The 13,601-nt window shown below is 53.9% G+C and overlaps 1 protein-coding gene across 7 annotated transcripts in view; it reads right to left on the bottom strand.

Moving 5' to 3' along the window:
• The window catches only part of MXI1 (MAX interactor 1, dimerization protein), a 66,448-nt gene extending 58,028 nt beyond the window's left edge, over window positions 1-8,420 (bottom strand). Inside the window, exon 1 of one of the 7 annotated variants that reach the window (XR_012662914.1) lies at window positions 8,126-8,420. Coding sequence is in view for 3 of the 7 variants with exons in the window: in XM_075108136.1 (XP_074964237.1) it covers window positions 8,126-8,309 (184 nt within the window). In the remaining 4 variants the exon portion in view is untranslated. The remainder of the gene's footprint in view (window positions 1-8,125) is intronic. The other 6 variants (XR_012662915.1, XR_012662916.1, XR_012662917.1 and 3 more) reach the window with 6 other exon arrangements.
• Between the last annotated feature and the right edge of the window lie 5,181 nt (window positions 8,421-13,601).

Below are 13,601 nucleotides of genomic sequence, written 5' to 3'. Positions count from 1 at the left end.
GACCAGGCTGCCCAGGGAGGTGGTGGTGTCACCATCCCTGGAGGAATTTAAAAGACGTGTAGGCACAGCACTTCAGCGAATGGTTTAGGAGACATGGTGGTGTTGGGCTGATGGTTGGACTTGATGATCCTAGAGGTGTTTTCCAACCTTAATGATTCTATGACTCTATGATTTTAACAAATACCATCACACCTGTGCCCTTCAGTCTGATCACTCTTCTCGGCATCTTAATAATTACACCCTGATTTTCATAAAAGCACGAACCCTTGAGATTACTTCTGTGACTCTGAATTTTACCAACTTCTGTTAACATTTAATTGTATGATACCACGCTAAAATATTTGTTCTACTCTCAAAAAGGGCACAATCAGAGAACATTCAAAATCAGAACATTCAGAATAAAAATCTGAATCTCAAACCGATACTGACTTAGAAACCTTCCAAGGATTGTTTTGTAGTTCTAATTAGGGTTTTTTTCATGGGTCTGAACCTTCAGGGTGTGACTGGTTACATTTGCAATCATTCATCCATCAGACCGGAGCTAGAAAAGTATCTTGACAAAAACCAGAAAAGCTGAGAGTCTCAATTAATGGCTTGTGTCTGGCAGCAAGAGCTTTAAGGAGAGAACAAAGTATCAGGAGACTCGTGGTGAAGTTGCAAGAGTTGGCAGCACCCAACTTGAGAAGGCCTGAAAAAAGGTGGATTCAGGGTAGCTAACTTTTCTTTAAAATGTGTTTTGCTGATTCACCATTTTTGAGGTTTCCTCAGAAAACTGCAGGCTTGCAGCTGATGGAGGTAAAAATAATACCACTATTCAGGTTTTACACAGCCCTTTTCATCTCTGAATCTCAAAGGGTTGATTTGTTTTGTTTCTCTTAAGATGGGATAGTTGAAGAATAACGGAAGCTGAGACACCTTCAGGGACGTACCTCTCTTGTTCTGCGCTGCAGAAAAGCAAGCCCCAGCCCTCGCTCAGGCGGGACAGCCTCTGTTCACATACCTACACCGACCCAGACCACGCGCTTGCGAAGAGCGGCTTTTGTCTGGGCAAGAGCTCAGGGAAGGAAATATTCTCTCTCTCCCCACCTCTTTTTTCTGCTCTGGAAACTGCCAGTAGAGCAGACTGTTAAAAGCGCATGGAAAGTTTCAAATTTGAGCAGTCTCAGGGACTACTTATATGACATTGGATTACTCATAAAGGGAAAAGGACGCAGATGCACACACCTCTCCACAACAGTGGGGTCAACGCAAGAGCATTTCTGGGCTCTAACTGTGCTTCCTCCGACCTGCTTCCAAAACCAGGGAGCCACTTGCCTCTCAGGATTAGCAATACTAAACATTAAAACCTCCCCCCACACCCCACCCCCCCAAAAACCCATGACGAAGCCTCAAAATCACTGTAAGGCAGGTTCTTGTCAGCGTCCGCAGCCACTGGCTTTTCTGACGGCACATTCAAAGATACATGGTGCCACTCTAGGGATTAAATAGGGAAAGCCACAGCTGGAAAATGAAGGGGTAGTTTAGGAGCATATCAAAGTGTCAGCCTCCTGAAGCTAAAGTTCAACATATGAAATAAAAGAGTGGGAAGGAGGGGGACAATGATACACACAGTGACTTAAATCAGCACTGGAACAATGTAACAGCAGGTTCAGTTCTGCGTGAAATGATGTAGGATCAGCTCTTCCATTTACACGTCAGCTCAGCTTCCAAGTCTTTGTTTCTGAAGTAAACAATGTACAATTAGAAAAACAATTCTGTGTGAAACAAAGACAAATTTGAAAGTAAGCTGCGGGACATATTCCCAAAGAAGGAGCCCCGAAGACGCAGGCAAGCCATCCACAGAGCCACAGCAAAATCTCTCAGTTGCCACCCCAAGTGCTCATGTGGGCAGGTCTGCCTGCAAAATGCCAGAGTTGTATGTGACAGAAACAAAAGTGGGTGGAAAGTGAATGGCACGAAGAGGCCCGATGCTATTCAACTGCTGACCAGAAACCCCCCAAAGTCACATTTAAAATGTGGTTGAACAATCCACAGGCAATGCTGGGGAGGGGCTAAGGGAAGAGTATTTTAGGGGAGAATGAGATCATTTAATTTAGTGGCTCCGAATGATCTGTAAGTACAGTTTTCTGATTATAAGTGCTTGCTGCTTGGCATCCCTTCTGGCAGCTGTGATTCACTTTCATTGTGTGTTCTGCTGCTTCGCCCTTTAGAAAAGGGCTTTTTACATTTTATTAAATGGCACTTCGGCAGCCCTCCATTTCCAGCCTTAATAATGGATTTGTTAATCTCCCTGATAGCCTTTCCCTCCTCCTTAGCAACAATTTAAATATCCAAGAAGAAATCTGCAGTGCAGAAATCAATTAATATTTACATCTGAAACACTGCTGTACTATTTTAATCAAGTAGAACAGATGTGGTCTGTTTTTTACCAATACCACCATCACTTCCATTAAACCAGCCTCCTTCACCAGGGAAATCTTCTAAGAGCTTTCCAGAAAGTAATGTTTTAAGCTTCTCAAACCTGCAATGACTTTAGCTCTTTTCTTGCCACTCTGCAGGAAGGGAAACTGAGGTGTAAGCAACATAATCGCTTGCATGAAGACACACCCTAAGCTAGAGGTGGAACAGGAACACAGCTCATGAATCAAGATGCCCAACCCTTTGCTTTGAGCACAAGGCTTAGAAATAACACAGTAGTTTGCAACGTGGAAGTTATTTTCAGTAAGGGCAATCCCTTTGGCCGAACTGCCTAGTTTTCCATCCCTTCTTTGGCTTTTTCTGAAATCTTCCTGTCCCCAACTCTTTGCAACCCCTGGGACTAACATAAAGATGGCAACAGTTGCAAGAGCTTTCTTTGCCCACCTGCACACAAGTCCTGCAAATTCTTAATATTGCTTTCTAAGCCTTGAAACCTAACACTTCTGCAACCATGGCATGAGCAGAGATCCCTGGTAGGAACCATTTTCCGCTGCTCTCAAAGCAGTGAAAAGATTCACCAATTCCCCAAATTTCTGGGGGCAGCAGATCCACAAAACTCCTGCTTTTCTAGCCAGGGGAACAAGGTCTCTGGCATACCTGGAGACCCCATCTCCCAGCACACACTGTAACAAGCAGGACTCCATTCTAGGACTGGTGACTGTAACAGCTCAGCATCAGAGGTCTTGCAGCAGAGGGCTGGGGAACATCCCAAGTCCCACCTACTCAACACCCTTCCAACGCCTGCAATACCTGCAGCGAGGGATCTACACCGCCTATGGGACATGGCCTCATTTCTCATCGGGGAGCCTCATTCTTTCGCGAGGCATCAGATAATCTCTTTCAGCACTCCCACTGGTGCCTGGAGCCCATCCACTGGTGAGGACAGACAATTCTCAGAGCCAAACCACCTGGACATCCAAGAGTTTGAACAGGAATAAAGCACATGCTGTATACCTCACTCTGATTCAAAGACCAAGCTCTGCTAATCAATAAGGCAAAAGCCACAGGTGCACTGGCTTTTTGGGCTACTTCCTCCCTTCCTCCGGGAGACGTGTTGCTCTGTTTTCAGCTGTGCCCCGGCTCATTCTGAGTCAGTGGCTTACTCTGTGACTTTGGTCAAGTCACTTGACTGACCCAGCTGCAAAATGAAGTAATAGGACCTTCCATGAAAAAAAAAAATACATCACATACAGAATGGGGTCCCTCAGCTGAATAAGAAGGCTGGATTCTTCAGCCAACAGCAGAAGGTGCTTTTCCGCCAGCAATCAGGATGGTCTGCTGACAAAGGATGGGATCGGTTCTCAGCAGCGTGTCCGGCACAGACCCACGGTTTTACCTCTGCCCTATCATTTCTCCTGCTGTGGCTTCTTTCTGAAATTTATGCCGAGGTCCGAACAGTGTGAGTCAAAATAACCCAACCTGGAAGTGGCTAACACATGAATCACTGTGGCCAGGTCACGAACCAGGAGGAATGAAAGGGGTTTATTGTGAGCTGGATGAAAACTATATAAATAAAGGAGCCCCGTACTGCTCCATATATCACACTGCCGTAAGATCCAAGACCATCTATACTGACCTTGAGCCACGTGTTCAGCTCTCATTGATTCAATGGGAGCTCTGCACACGGACCGAAGGCAGTCTTGTCTCCTTCCGCCTACCGCTAATTATAGGTTTCTGATACATTTTTACTTTAGTTTGTCAAAAAAAGACCCCAAACAGTGCATAAACAATGAAAGGAGCCACATGATGAAGATACGGTTGACTCACCCTCAAGGCTCGGTTTTCCTCTCCTTCAGAGAGGATTATTCAGGAGCAAAGGACAAATCCAAGGCCACCCCTTTGTTACTGCTGGTCAGAAGGTCAATAAACACAGCCAGCACTTGAAGAAGATCTAGCTACCTTCTGTGAGAGGCCAAAGTCCACTGTCCCATGCTTGCACACCTCTACTTGACTTGTGAATAAGGACACCACAGTTACAGTGGCTTGCTTGCCTTCATGTTTTCAGAAGAGGATATGGCAACATGGGTCTGTACCTCCAGTGAGATCAGTGCATATTACATACCCTGTCTATTACAGATAAGTCATCGCATCCAAAGAATTCATTGCGTGTTTACGCAACTGCTAGTGACGAAGTGTGAGTCCACACACACAAAGGGATGCTTGGCACATGCTAAACCTCACCTGAGTTTACTCCAGGTCCTTCTAACAACATCTTCCAAACTCTGGCATTTCAGCTGCTACAGACTTCCAGCCGTGCTTATTCATGAAGTGGCATTTGCAGAGGTTACAGATACACCAACAGAGCTGCCCTCAGCACAACCCTCATTTCTGAAAACAGCCACTGTATTTTTTTTTCATGTGACATTTCTATTCCTTAGATACCAAGCTTAAATTTCTAGAAACAGGTCATACGGAAACCTGTGCATGTCAGTTAGCAAGGTGTGTTGGGATTGGGTTTTGTGGTCTCACCGTGAGGACTGCAGCAAGCAGGCAGGCAGCACTGTTACTCATTTCCAGAGGATCAACTGGAAAAAATAATTCAGTTATATTTTGGCAGCTAAAATACTCCAGTTTACCCAAGCAGTCTGATAACAGGCCTCTGGCCTCCCCAGTCACTGTAATACAGATCGGTTTTATGCCGACTCTAAAGGTGAGTGAACACTAAAAGGGTGGTTTCACTGCTGGGCAGAGGTGCTGAAATGGCACTGCTGGAGCGTCGTCTCCCACTGCCACAGCCCTGACGGTACATCCTGCTTTGCTCCGTGGTGCTCAGCCCGGTGCTTCTGTTTCCACACCACACAGCCAACTTGTGGCCCCTCTGCTATTATTCATGACCACGATGACGGGATGTGGGACTTTTACATGTAAAAAAATCACCTCCTTATTTCCCCCGGGCACCAAGCAGGTAGGAAACTCCCGCCCTAGACACAGGAGGCTCCACCACCCACCTCGCACTGCTGACCTGCAGGCAGAGGTGGGAAACCGGTGAGTTTTGGGGGTGCAAAAGGGCCTCGTAGCTGCTCCTCCAACTCCATCCCCATCCCCCGTCCTGGCCAGGAGGAGACAAACATCCACCTGTTACCTCTGTTTTTTTAAGGCTGCGTTTCCTTGGGGCAGGGCACTGTCATTCCCCTACGGGTGCAGCACCTAGCACAACCGGGCCATGACTCAGCCACCTTCCTGATGGGAGGAACACCAAAATAGCTTGTTACAGCCCTGTGTAACACCACAGTCAAATGAACTGGGCATCCTGCAGGAAGCAGGCGAGCGCTGAGTCTGCCTGCGACCAAGTCTGGCTGCAAGCTCCATCACCGAACTTTTTTGTGCTGGTCTCCTCTGTTATTGCTAATTGCCAGGTCAGAGACTGTAACAAGAAGCGACTGGCCATTACCGACGTCTCTGCCAGGCCGCCAGCACGGGCTGCACCGAGCGATCCCTCCTGCGCTGCCAGGCTAAAGGGCAGAGTACCCTCTTGGTGCAACAACCTCAGCTCCGCACGCAGGTCTCTTCCCAGTAAGACTATGTCTCTATGTTAGGATACAGCCCTCCCACTTCTGCAGCTATTCCTTAGTTTAGATAGGGCCCGTAATACTCAGAGATTGTTTTCCAATCCCAGCAGCATTCTTCTTTGTTTGGGAGCAACACGTAAAAGCTGCCTGGTTTATGACGGTCACATTCTGAACAGCGCATTCAATTGTTGAGCCTTTGGTTAAATGGGACTTTTCAACCTAAAATGCCCTGACTACAAATTAAAATTTTGAAAGGTTTTGCAGAATTGCCTAATAAAAGTGAGGATTTTTAGTGCCACGACCGTGACGATTGTTAGTGAGAGCTCCAGTGAAAAGGAGCACTCAGGAATGGAGTTGTTTGGATGCAAACGCCTCTTTTCAAAATTTAGCAATAAAAAAATCCTGTATCCTGCTGTCCTGCGCATTTGCTGGTTCCAAACAAGGTACCGCATAAAATGCATTTTTAAATGGAGGATATAAAAGATCAGATACGATCCACTTCGACGGCAAGAAAAATTCTATCCCCGCCCCCTCCCCCGAAAAAACCCCACGATTTGAACAGGTCCCCTTCAAGACAAGAGCGCTCTTAAAGAACAAACCCAGAGCAAACCAGCAGTCTCGCACTGGATCTCCACAGCCGCGGTGCCGCCGCTGACACGCGCAAACCAGATTTTTGCTGGCAACTCCTGTCATTTTCCTGCCGCCGGCCGCGGTGCTGCTTAGCTCCTCAGGCGCGCCGCTTTGCGCACTCGGTACGGAACAATTAGCACGTGAGGGGAAAAAAAAAAAGCCCCCACCCCAATATTAATTCAACTTTCAAAACCAGAAAAGCAGCCTGGGTTTGCTCCGGGCGAGCGGAGAACAAGGGCTTTCGGCCCGTCACCACCACGGCTTCAGCGGCGGAGCAGCTCCTCCGCAGCGGGACCCGGCCTCTGCGGCGGCGGCTGCCGCGGAACGGGGCGCCCTGTGCCCCACCGCGCGGGACCTAGAGCCTCCGTGGGGGGCGGCGGGACCTATGGCTGCCGGGGGGGGGGGGGGGCAAGGGGAGGGGGGGCGGCGCGGCGGAGGCGCGCGGCGAGGGACTCGCCGGTGCCATAGTAAAGTTAAACGAGAAAGAGAAGGCAGCACGCGCTCCGCGGGGGGGGGGGGAGGAGGGCAAATAAAAGAGGAAAAGGGAATAAAATAAAAGAAATAGAAAATAATTCAAACCCACAGACCAAAAGGAAGAATAACAGAGAAGATAGAGGAAAACAAGGGCGAAGCGCGGGGGGGGCGGGGCCCGGGGCTCCCCCGCCCCCTCGCGCCCCGCTCGGCAACGCGTGACGTCACGGGGGACCCCGGCGCCGCGCATTGGCGGACCGAGAGGCGCGGCCCCGCCCCTCGGAAGGCCCGCCGCCAATGACCGCGCCCGGCTGCCTCCATGTGCGAACCATGCGGCTGCGGAGGCGGGGCTTTGCGGGCGTCCGCTCGGCTCGGCTCTGCTGGGCTCGGCGCGGGGGCTCCGCGGGCGCGCACCCACCGCCGCGGCGGGCACGGCCGCCGCTTTGTTCCCAACGCGACTGTTCCCCACGCCGCCGCCGCCGCCGCCGCCCTTCGCGTCCCCGCTCGGCTCCGCGGGGGAACGGCGCAAGTCTCCGCGCACCCTCCGCGCCCGCGGAGCAGGAGGCCGGCGGCGGGGCTGGCCTCCGCACCGCTCCGCACCGGCCGCTCGTCCTGCCCGCCCTGCCCTACCCTCCCCGCCGGCTACCTGGCGAGCGCTGCCGCTTGCCTACGTGACTCTGCCCATGCCCCGGCGGGGGGAGCGGGGACGTGTCACCGCCTCCTCCCCCGCCACTCGGCCCCGGCTCCGCGCGAGGCCCCCCGGCCCCCCTCCGTGCCCTCTCTCCGCTGAGTCCGCCCCCCCCCCGTCCCGTCCCGCTCTCCAGCCCAAACTTCCCCCGGCCTCCGGATGGCGGAGTGGGGGGGTCCCACGCACGCCGCGGCGGGGCAGTGGGGGGAGGCCGGCCTCGGCGCCCTTTGTCACTGTGCCCCCGGCCCCTGCCGCCAGCCAAAAGTTTGGGTTATTATTTCCGCCCCCTCCCTCACCCTCGCCCCCCACCGCCGGTCACGCACACGCGCGGCCGCAAGCCCACACTTACTTTCATTCTCCTTCTCGATCCGCTCCAGGTAGCTGGCGGCCTCCAGCAGCACCTGCACGTTGTAGAGGAAGGTGTCCATGCCCGCCGCGGGGCTCGTGTTGCAGATGTCGCCGAGGGGGCACCGGGCCCCGCCGGCCGCCCCCGCGACCCGCGGCTCCCTCCGCGGCCGCCCGCGCTTCCCCATGCCCCGCCGCCTCCCTCTGCGGCGCTGCCTGCGCGCCTGTCCGTCTGTCCGTCTGCCGGCGAGCCCGGCGGCCGCCGCGGTCCTAGCGCCGCCGCTGTCCCGCCCCCCCCCGCGCCCCGGCGGGGCGGCCCGGCCCCGGCCGCGCCTGCGGAGTGCGAGCGCCGGCGGGGGGTGGGGGGGGCGGCGCGGCTGGGGCGGGGGGTACCGGCGGGGCGCCCACCAGCACCCCCGGGATGTTCGCACCCCCCGCAGCGGCAAATGATCCCCTGGAAACACGGGGGGGGGGGGGGGGGGGGGGGGGGGCTGTGACGGTGGTGGCACCGCGGCCCCGGGACGGTGACACGGGGCTGGCGGTGGCGGTGTGGCGGTGTGGGCAGCGCTGCGCCCGCACCCAGCAGCACCCTCGTCACCCCGTGTCACCTCCTGTCACTGCTCGAGGGTCCGTCCTTGTCCCGGGACCCAGGGCGACAGGCGGGCTGGGGGCGCAGCCCCCCGCTCCAGCGGAGCTCCCGGCTTTACTATCAAATCACTCCTTTGTCGAGCAATGCCCCCCAGAAAGCCCTCTCTGGGTTCAGACTTCAAAAGCAATTAATAAATGCGTTTTTTCCAAAGCAAAGCCGGGGAGCGGGCCCGGGGTGCGCCAGCTCCCCCCACCCTGTGTCCACCCCTGCAGACCCGGGGTCAGGCCGGGCACACCGGGGCTGGGGCCGATCCTTGTTTTCCCCTTGCTTTGCAGTCAGGCAGGTGGAGAAAGAGCACCTGTGCCCCTGGGGAGAGAGCGCAGGACTTGACCGGGACTGGGGAGGGGGAGGAGGAGGAGTCTTTACACTTCCACAAGCCATCTGCGATCTCAGGTCCCTCAGTTCTGAGGGGGCAGCAGGAGGGGACCCCGCTGGCACCGGGCTGACAGCAAGTGCCCTCCGACACCCTCCCAGCCCTGCTTCCACCCATGGTGGCAACGCCCGTGCCACAGTGCTGCGCTGGCAGCGTGCAACCCTGCTCCTGCCAGGCCGGTCAAGTTGGTCTGGATCTGCCGAGGAGCCCTGCGGGAGTGGCCGGGGTGAAGCATCGCCCCAGAGATGTGCTGGGGCGCGGGGACCTGCTAACGCCTGGCTGCCACAGGGCTCCGTGGGCCTCACCGGGCTCACCGGCCCCACAGGGGCCAGCACTGGCTGGAGGTAATGAGAGAAGAGAGATCATGGTGGCATTTAAAAGATGCTGTATTAGTAAGTGTTAATTGGTACCTGGAGCCTGCAGCATCACGGGGACCTGAATCACCCAAGAGGGGACGATACCCCAGACGGCAGCGCATGCAATGAAGTCCCTCCAGCTCCCGATTGGTGGGGACCAGCAGGCTATTTTTGGGAAGCATGGCTGCGGGATTTCATCAGTCACGTGTGGAAGCCGGGTCGGCTCTCCTGGTGGCTCAGCCCAGCTTCTCCCGCGGCCACGTGGCACCTCCACGCCAGCAGCACCACATGGCAGCACCACATGGCTGACTCGTTCTTCCCAGGCTGCTTCCGCATCAAAGATGCCACGACTTGTCCTGTCGCCGCGTTTGGCAGAGAGCCCCTACTGCCCCCCAAAAGGGGCTGATGGATGGCACAGGGTGGTCTGGCAGTGCCGTGGGAAGTCCATGGAAAATTGGGAAGCAGGAGGGCACCAGGCATCAGCTGGATTCAGACGTGGCCTGGAGAAGGCAGAGCTGAGCGCCCGGCATGTGGAAGCAGAATGGGACGGCACGCTGCTGCCGGGCTGGGGCATGCCCAGCACCCGCAGGCGTCTGGCCATCCACAAGAGCAGGGTTTCAGCTGGAAGAGCAGGGGCTGACTGGAGCAGGGGGTGGAGGGGGGAGCCAGGCTGAGCCATAAAGTACATCCAGGCAAGCAAAGGACTCAAAATGTACTTGCTTTTATTAACACCACTAACTAGCTGAGATAAGACACAATTCCCGCTTTACAAGTGTGCACCGGTAAACGCTCCCATTAAAATGTCAGGCAGAAAGTCTACAGCTTTCTAACTGCACAGAGGCCAAGCCGGCGACATGGCTCTGCTCTAACCAGAACCCAGGCACAAGCTGGAGCCCAGCTCAGCGTAGCGGTGAGGGCTTTTTTCTGCCTGCTTACCAACAGGGAGAAAGCTTTCCCTGACCTTAGTTTAAAGTACAAGAAGTCGTTACTGAAAACACATCAAAGGCACCAGTCAGACAGATTGCTTGAAAATCACATGATTTAAAAACCTCGGCCCCTCTCCCAGAAGAAGATGAGGATGCGTATGGCCATCTGGAGTTCATACCATGGATCCCGTGCCTAATGGCAGCATCCTCTGGTACCTACTGCATTCCTTGGTCCTCCCCGTGTACCTAGGATTTTTTCAATGCTTTGTATGAATCGGTGCTTCTTTGGCTGTCGGTAGCAGGTACTGCTTTTCCAAGTGTGATGTCCCCAGGGTTTGAAGCCAGAATAATCATAATTTTGATTTCCTTCCCTTCTAGCTTAATCCTGAGATTTTTTTTTGTTTGAAGTTATTTCCACAGGGAAAATTGATCTGAATTCTAAGTCTCCCCAAACAGCTTGCCCTGGAAAGGTTCAAGCAGCTCTGCCACGGCCGGGGCTGCAGGGTGTCCCAGATGCCCTTGAGAACCATGGTGGTTCTGGCCCAGCTTTGGGCCCAGCTACCAGTCCCAGAGCTCCTGTCTGGGTGGGGTCCATGCCCTGGACCCTTTGGTGCTCTGTTTCTTCTAACACTTTTTCTCTGGGCGTCCATCCTTCTCCACCAGTGGCAGGACACCGAATTGGCCTGGCTGTCATCGTGCTTCGCTGTAGCAGCCCCAAATCACAGCTCCCTTCTGAATCCTGGCAGCCGGAGCGCGGCTGCGTCCTTGGTGGAGAAGTGTTGGAGGCTGCGCCTGGACACCCCCTGTGGGGACAGTCCTTGTCCCATGAGGTTTGTACTTGGACACAGCCCAGGGCAAGGCACAGCTCAGGCTCTTGCCCCTCAGTGATGCCAGCAGGTGCAAGAACACTTGCCTGTCCTGTCTGCTCCTGGGACAGCATAAGGTCATGGTGTTTGTTAGGGAATGGGGTAGGGAGATACCAGCATTTCCAAAGGAATGGTCCAAGGGGAAGATTTCCAGCAGAACTGGCTCAGGAGAAATGGAGTTTCCAGGGAATATGGGCTGGGGGGTACATTGCAAAAAAAGGAGTGGGCAAGGGAATGCACATGGACAGATCAGAGAGGCAACACAGAAGGAGCAATGAGGGAGGAGGTTTTGTAGTTATCACCAGCTCTGCGCATCCAGTAGCCGTGGTCCAGCACCCTCATCCATGGCAGCCTTCTAAATACAGCCAGATAAGGGCATGCTCCCCTTATTTACCTTCTTTTTTTTACTTTTTTTTAACCTTTGTGCTCACCCTGAAGTCTTATTGTCAATTTTTTCTCTGCAAGGTCATGGTGGAGCTGCTTCTCAGACAAAAGTGGAATGACCGGGAGCAGCCCTGTGGACCCACAGGAATGGGAGATGGGGTGAGACAGGGCAAGCTGCTGGCACAGCCCTGCTGCCCACGCCATCAGCACAGCTGCCACTGTCTGGGCACATCGCCAAAGCATCGCTCACCACATGGGAGATCCCCGGACCTTTTATCAGCAGCCTGTGGCTGCATGCTGCCCTTGGTACTGCATGGCACGGTGAGGGGAGCGCGTCCCAGGAGTACAGAGGTCGGGTGCCCGTGGTGCTGCTGCCAAATTCACTGTCACGGAAATGGGAAAAATATCCATGCCATCCTTCTGGGATTGGGCCAGGTAAGAGGTAAGATTGCTGGAGTGCTTTTGTTTTACAGTGCTCCATAACACAGCAGATGTGTGGGTTTAGGTGCAAAGCTGCCCAGCGGTGTCAGTTGCCATAAGAAATCTCCAGGTTAGAGAGTGAGCATCCTACTCCGCTCTGCGGTGGGTATCTTGTGCGTGGGTCTCATGCCCTTGTTGGGACAGTGAAAAACGCAGCCCCTGCTCTGAGCACGAAGGTGAGTCCCGTTTGGTGGGTGTATTCTGACATTGTTCTGATAGCACTCACAGCTGCTATTTCCCCACACCACAGGTGTTACCTGTTCAGTTTGTTCCAGTGGCGGCACCAGTGTAAATCACCCCCTGAACAGACCTGGCAGGGTTTGGAGAGGGTTTGGTAAAGGGTGGGGGCCAGGACAACTCTGGATTTTGGTGTGCAAAGGCTGCTGGAGGCACCTGCTCTCTCTCCTTTGTGGCTAATCCCATTGTAATCCTTTTATAAAATTTCACCTACCTTTAAAAGTCTGCTGCTGCCCTTTTGGAAGGACAAACCTGTTTTCCAAGCGATAATTGCGCTGCCCATCTGCCAAGGGCAGGCATTTCTCATTGCACAAGGGTGATTTCAATATATTAAAAAATCATTTGGAGGGCTATCACTTCTCTTCTTTTTTTTGTTATGGACACAGTTGTTGTTGTGGTGATGGGCTGGAGCTGGGCTGAAGCAGTGGTACCCTGGAGGGGAGCAGATCTCTGACAGATCCTGGGTGACTCCTAAAGGCTCGACTTACTTTGCTGTTGGACCCAGGAAGTTTATGAGCTCAGGGCCGACCCAAGAAGCTGGTGCTGCTGCTACTACCATGATGGTTATTCCAGCAGCGATAGTGGGCACCTTTAGCCCTCACAGCCCCTTTGGGTGCCTGTGTGGGATGCTCAGCAGCGCCCCAGCAACTGCTGTCTGCGGGTTGGGATCCTCCCGCACCACTGCCTTCACTAGGACATGCTGTTGGTTACAGCAGGGAAGCAGAAAGCCTCCATCTCTGCCAAGATGCATGGCTACGAGGAAGACCATGCTGGTTTTCAGCATTTCTTTCCTGCTCTGATACCAGCCCTTTCACTTCCAAATATCCAGGCAACCTGGTTTGCAAAAAAAAATTTAAAAATCAACCCCTGAACTTGGCACTCAGCGGTGTGTCAGGCTGTTCGGGCTTGCTTTGCTGGTGAGCTCCTTCCCAGGAGACGTGTTACTAGCATCGCTGTCTGCGGTCAGCCAAGTGTCCCCAGCCCGACGGTGAGCGCAGGTGGTGCCTGGCTCCTCACCCTGGTGCCCAGGCGCGATTTAATCAGGCTACAGAAATCTGCCAGCACAGAACGAGGCACAGGGGTGAGTGAAATCTTCTGTTTCATCTTTTCAGTTTCCCATCTTTGTTGGAGACAATTTATGATTCTGCTAAGATGACCGTTGAAAGTCTTCTCCATCATCGCAGGTCCAAAGTGTGATCTCTGTAGGGT

Source organism: Phalacrocorax aristotelis, chromosome 12 (assembly GCF_949628215.1).
Source record: "Phalacrocorax aristotelis chromosome 12, bGulAri2.1, whole genome shotgun sequence".
Classification (NCBI taxonomy): Eukaryota; Metazoa; Chordata; class Aves; order Suliformes; family Phalacrocoracidae; genus Phalacrocorax; species Phalacrocorax aristotelis.
The sequence above is the reverse complement of the archived record's forward strand: the minus strand, read 5'-3'. Positions and strand labels throughout refer to the sequence as shown.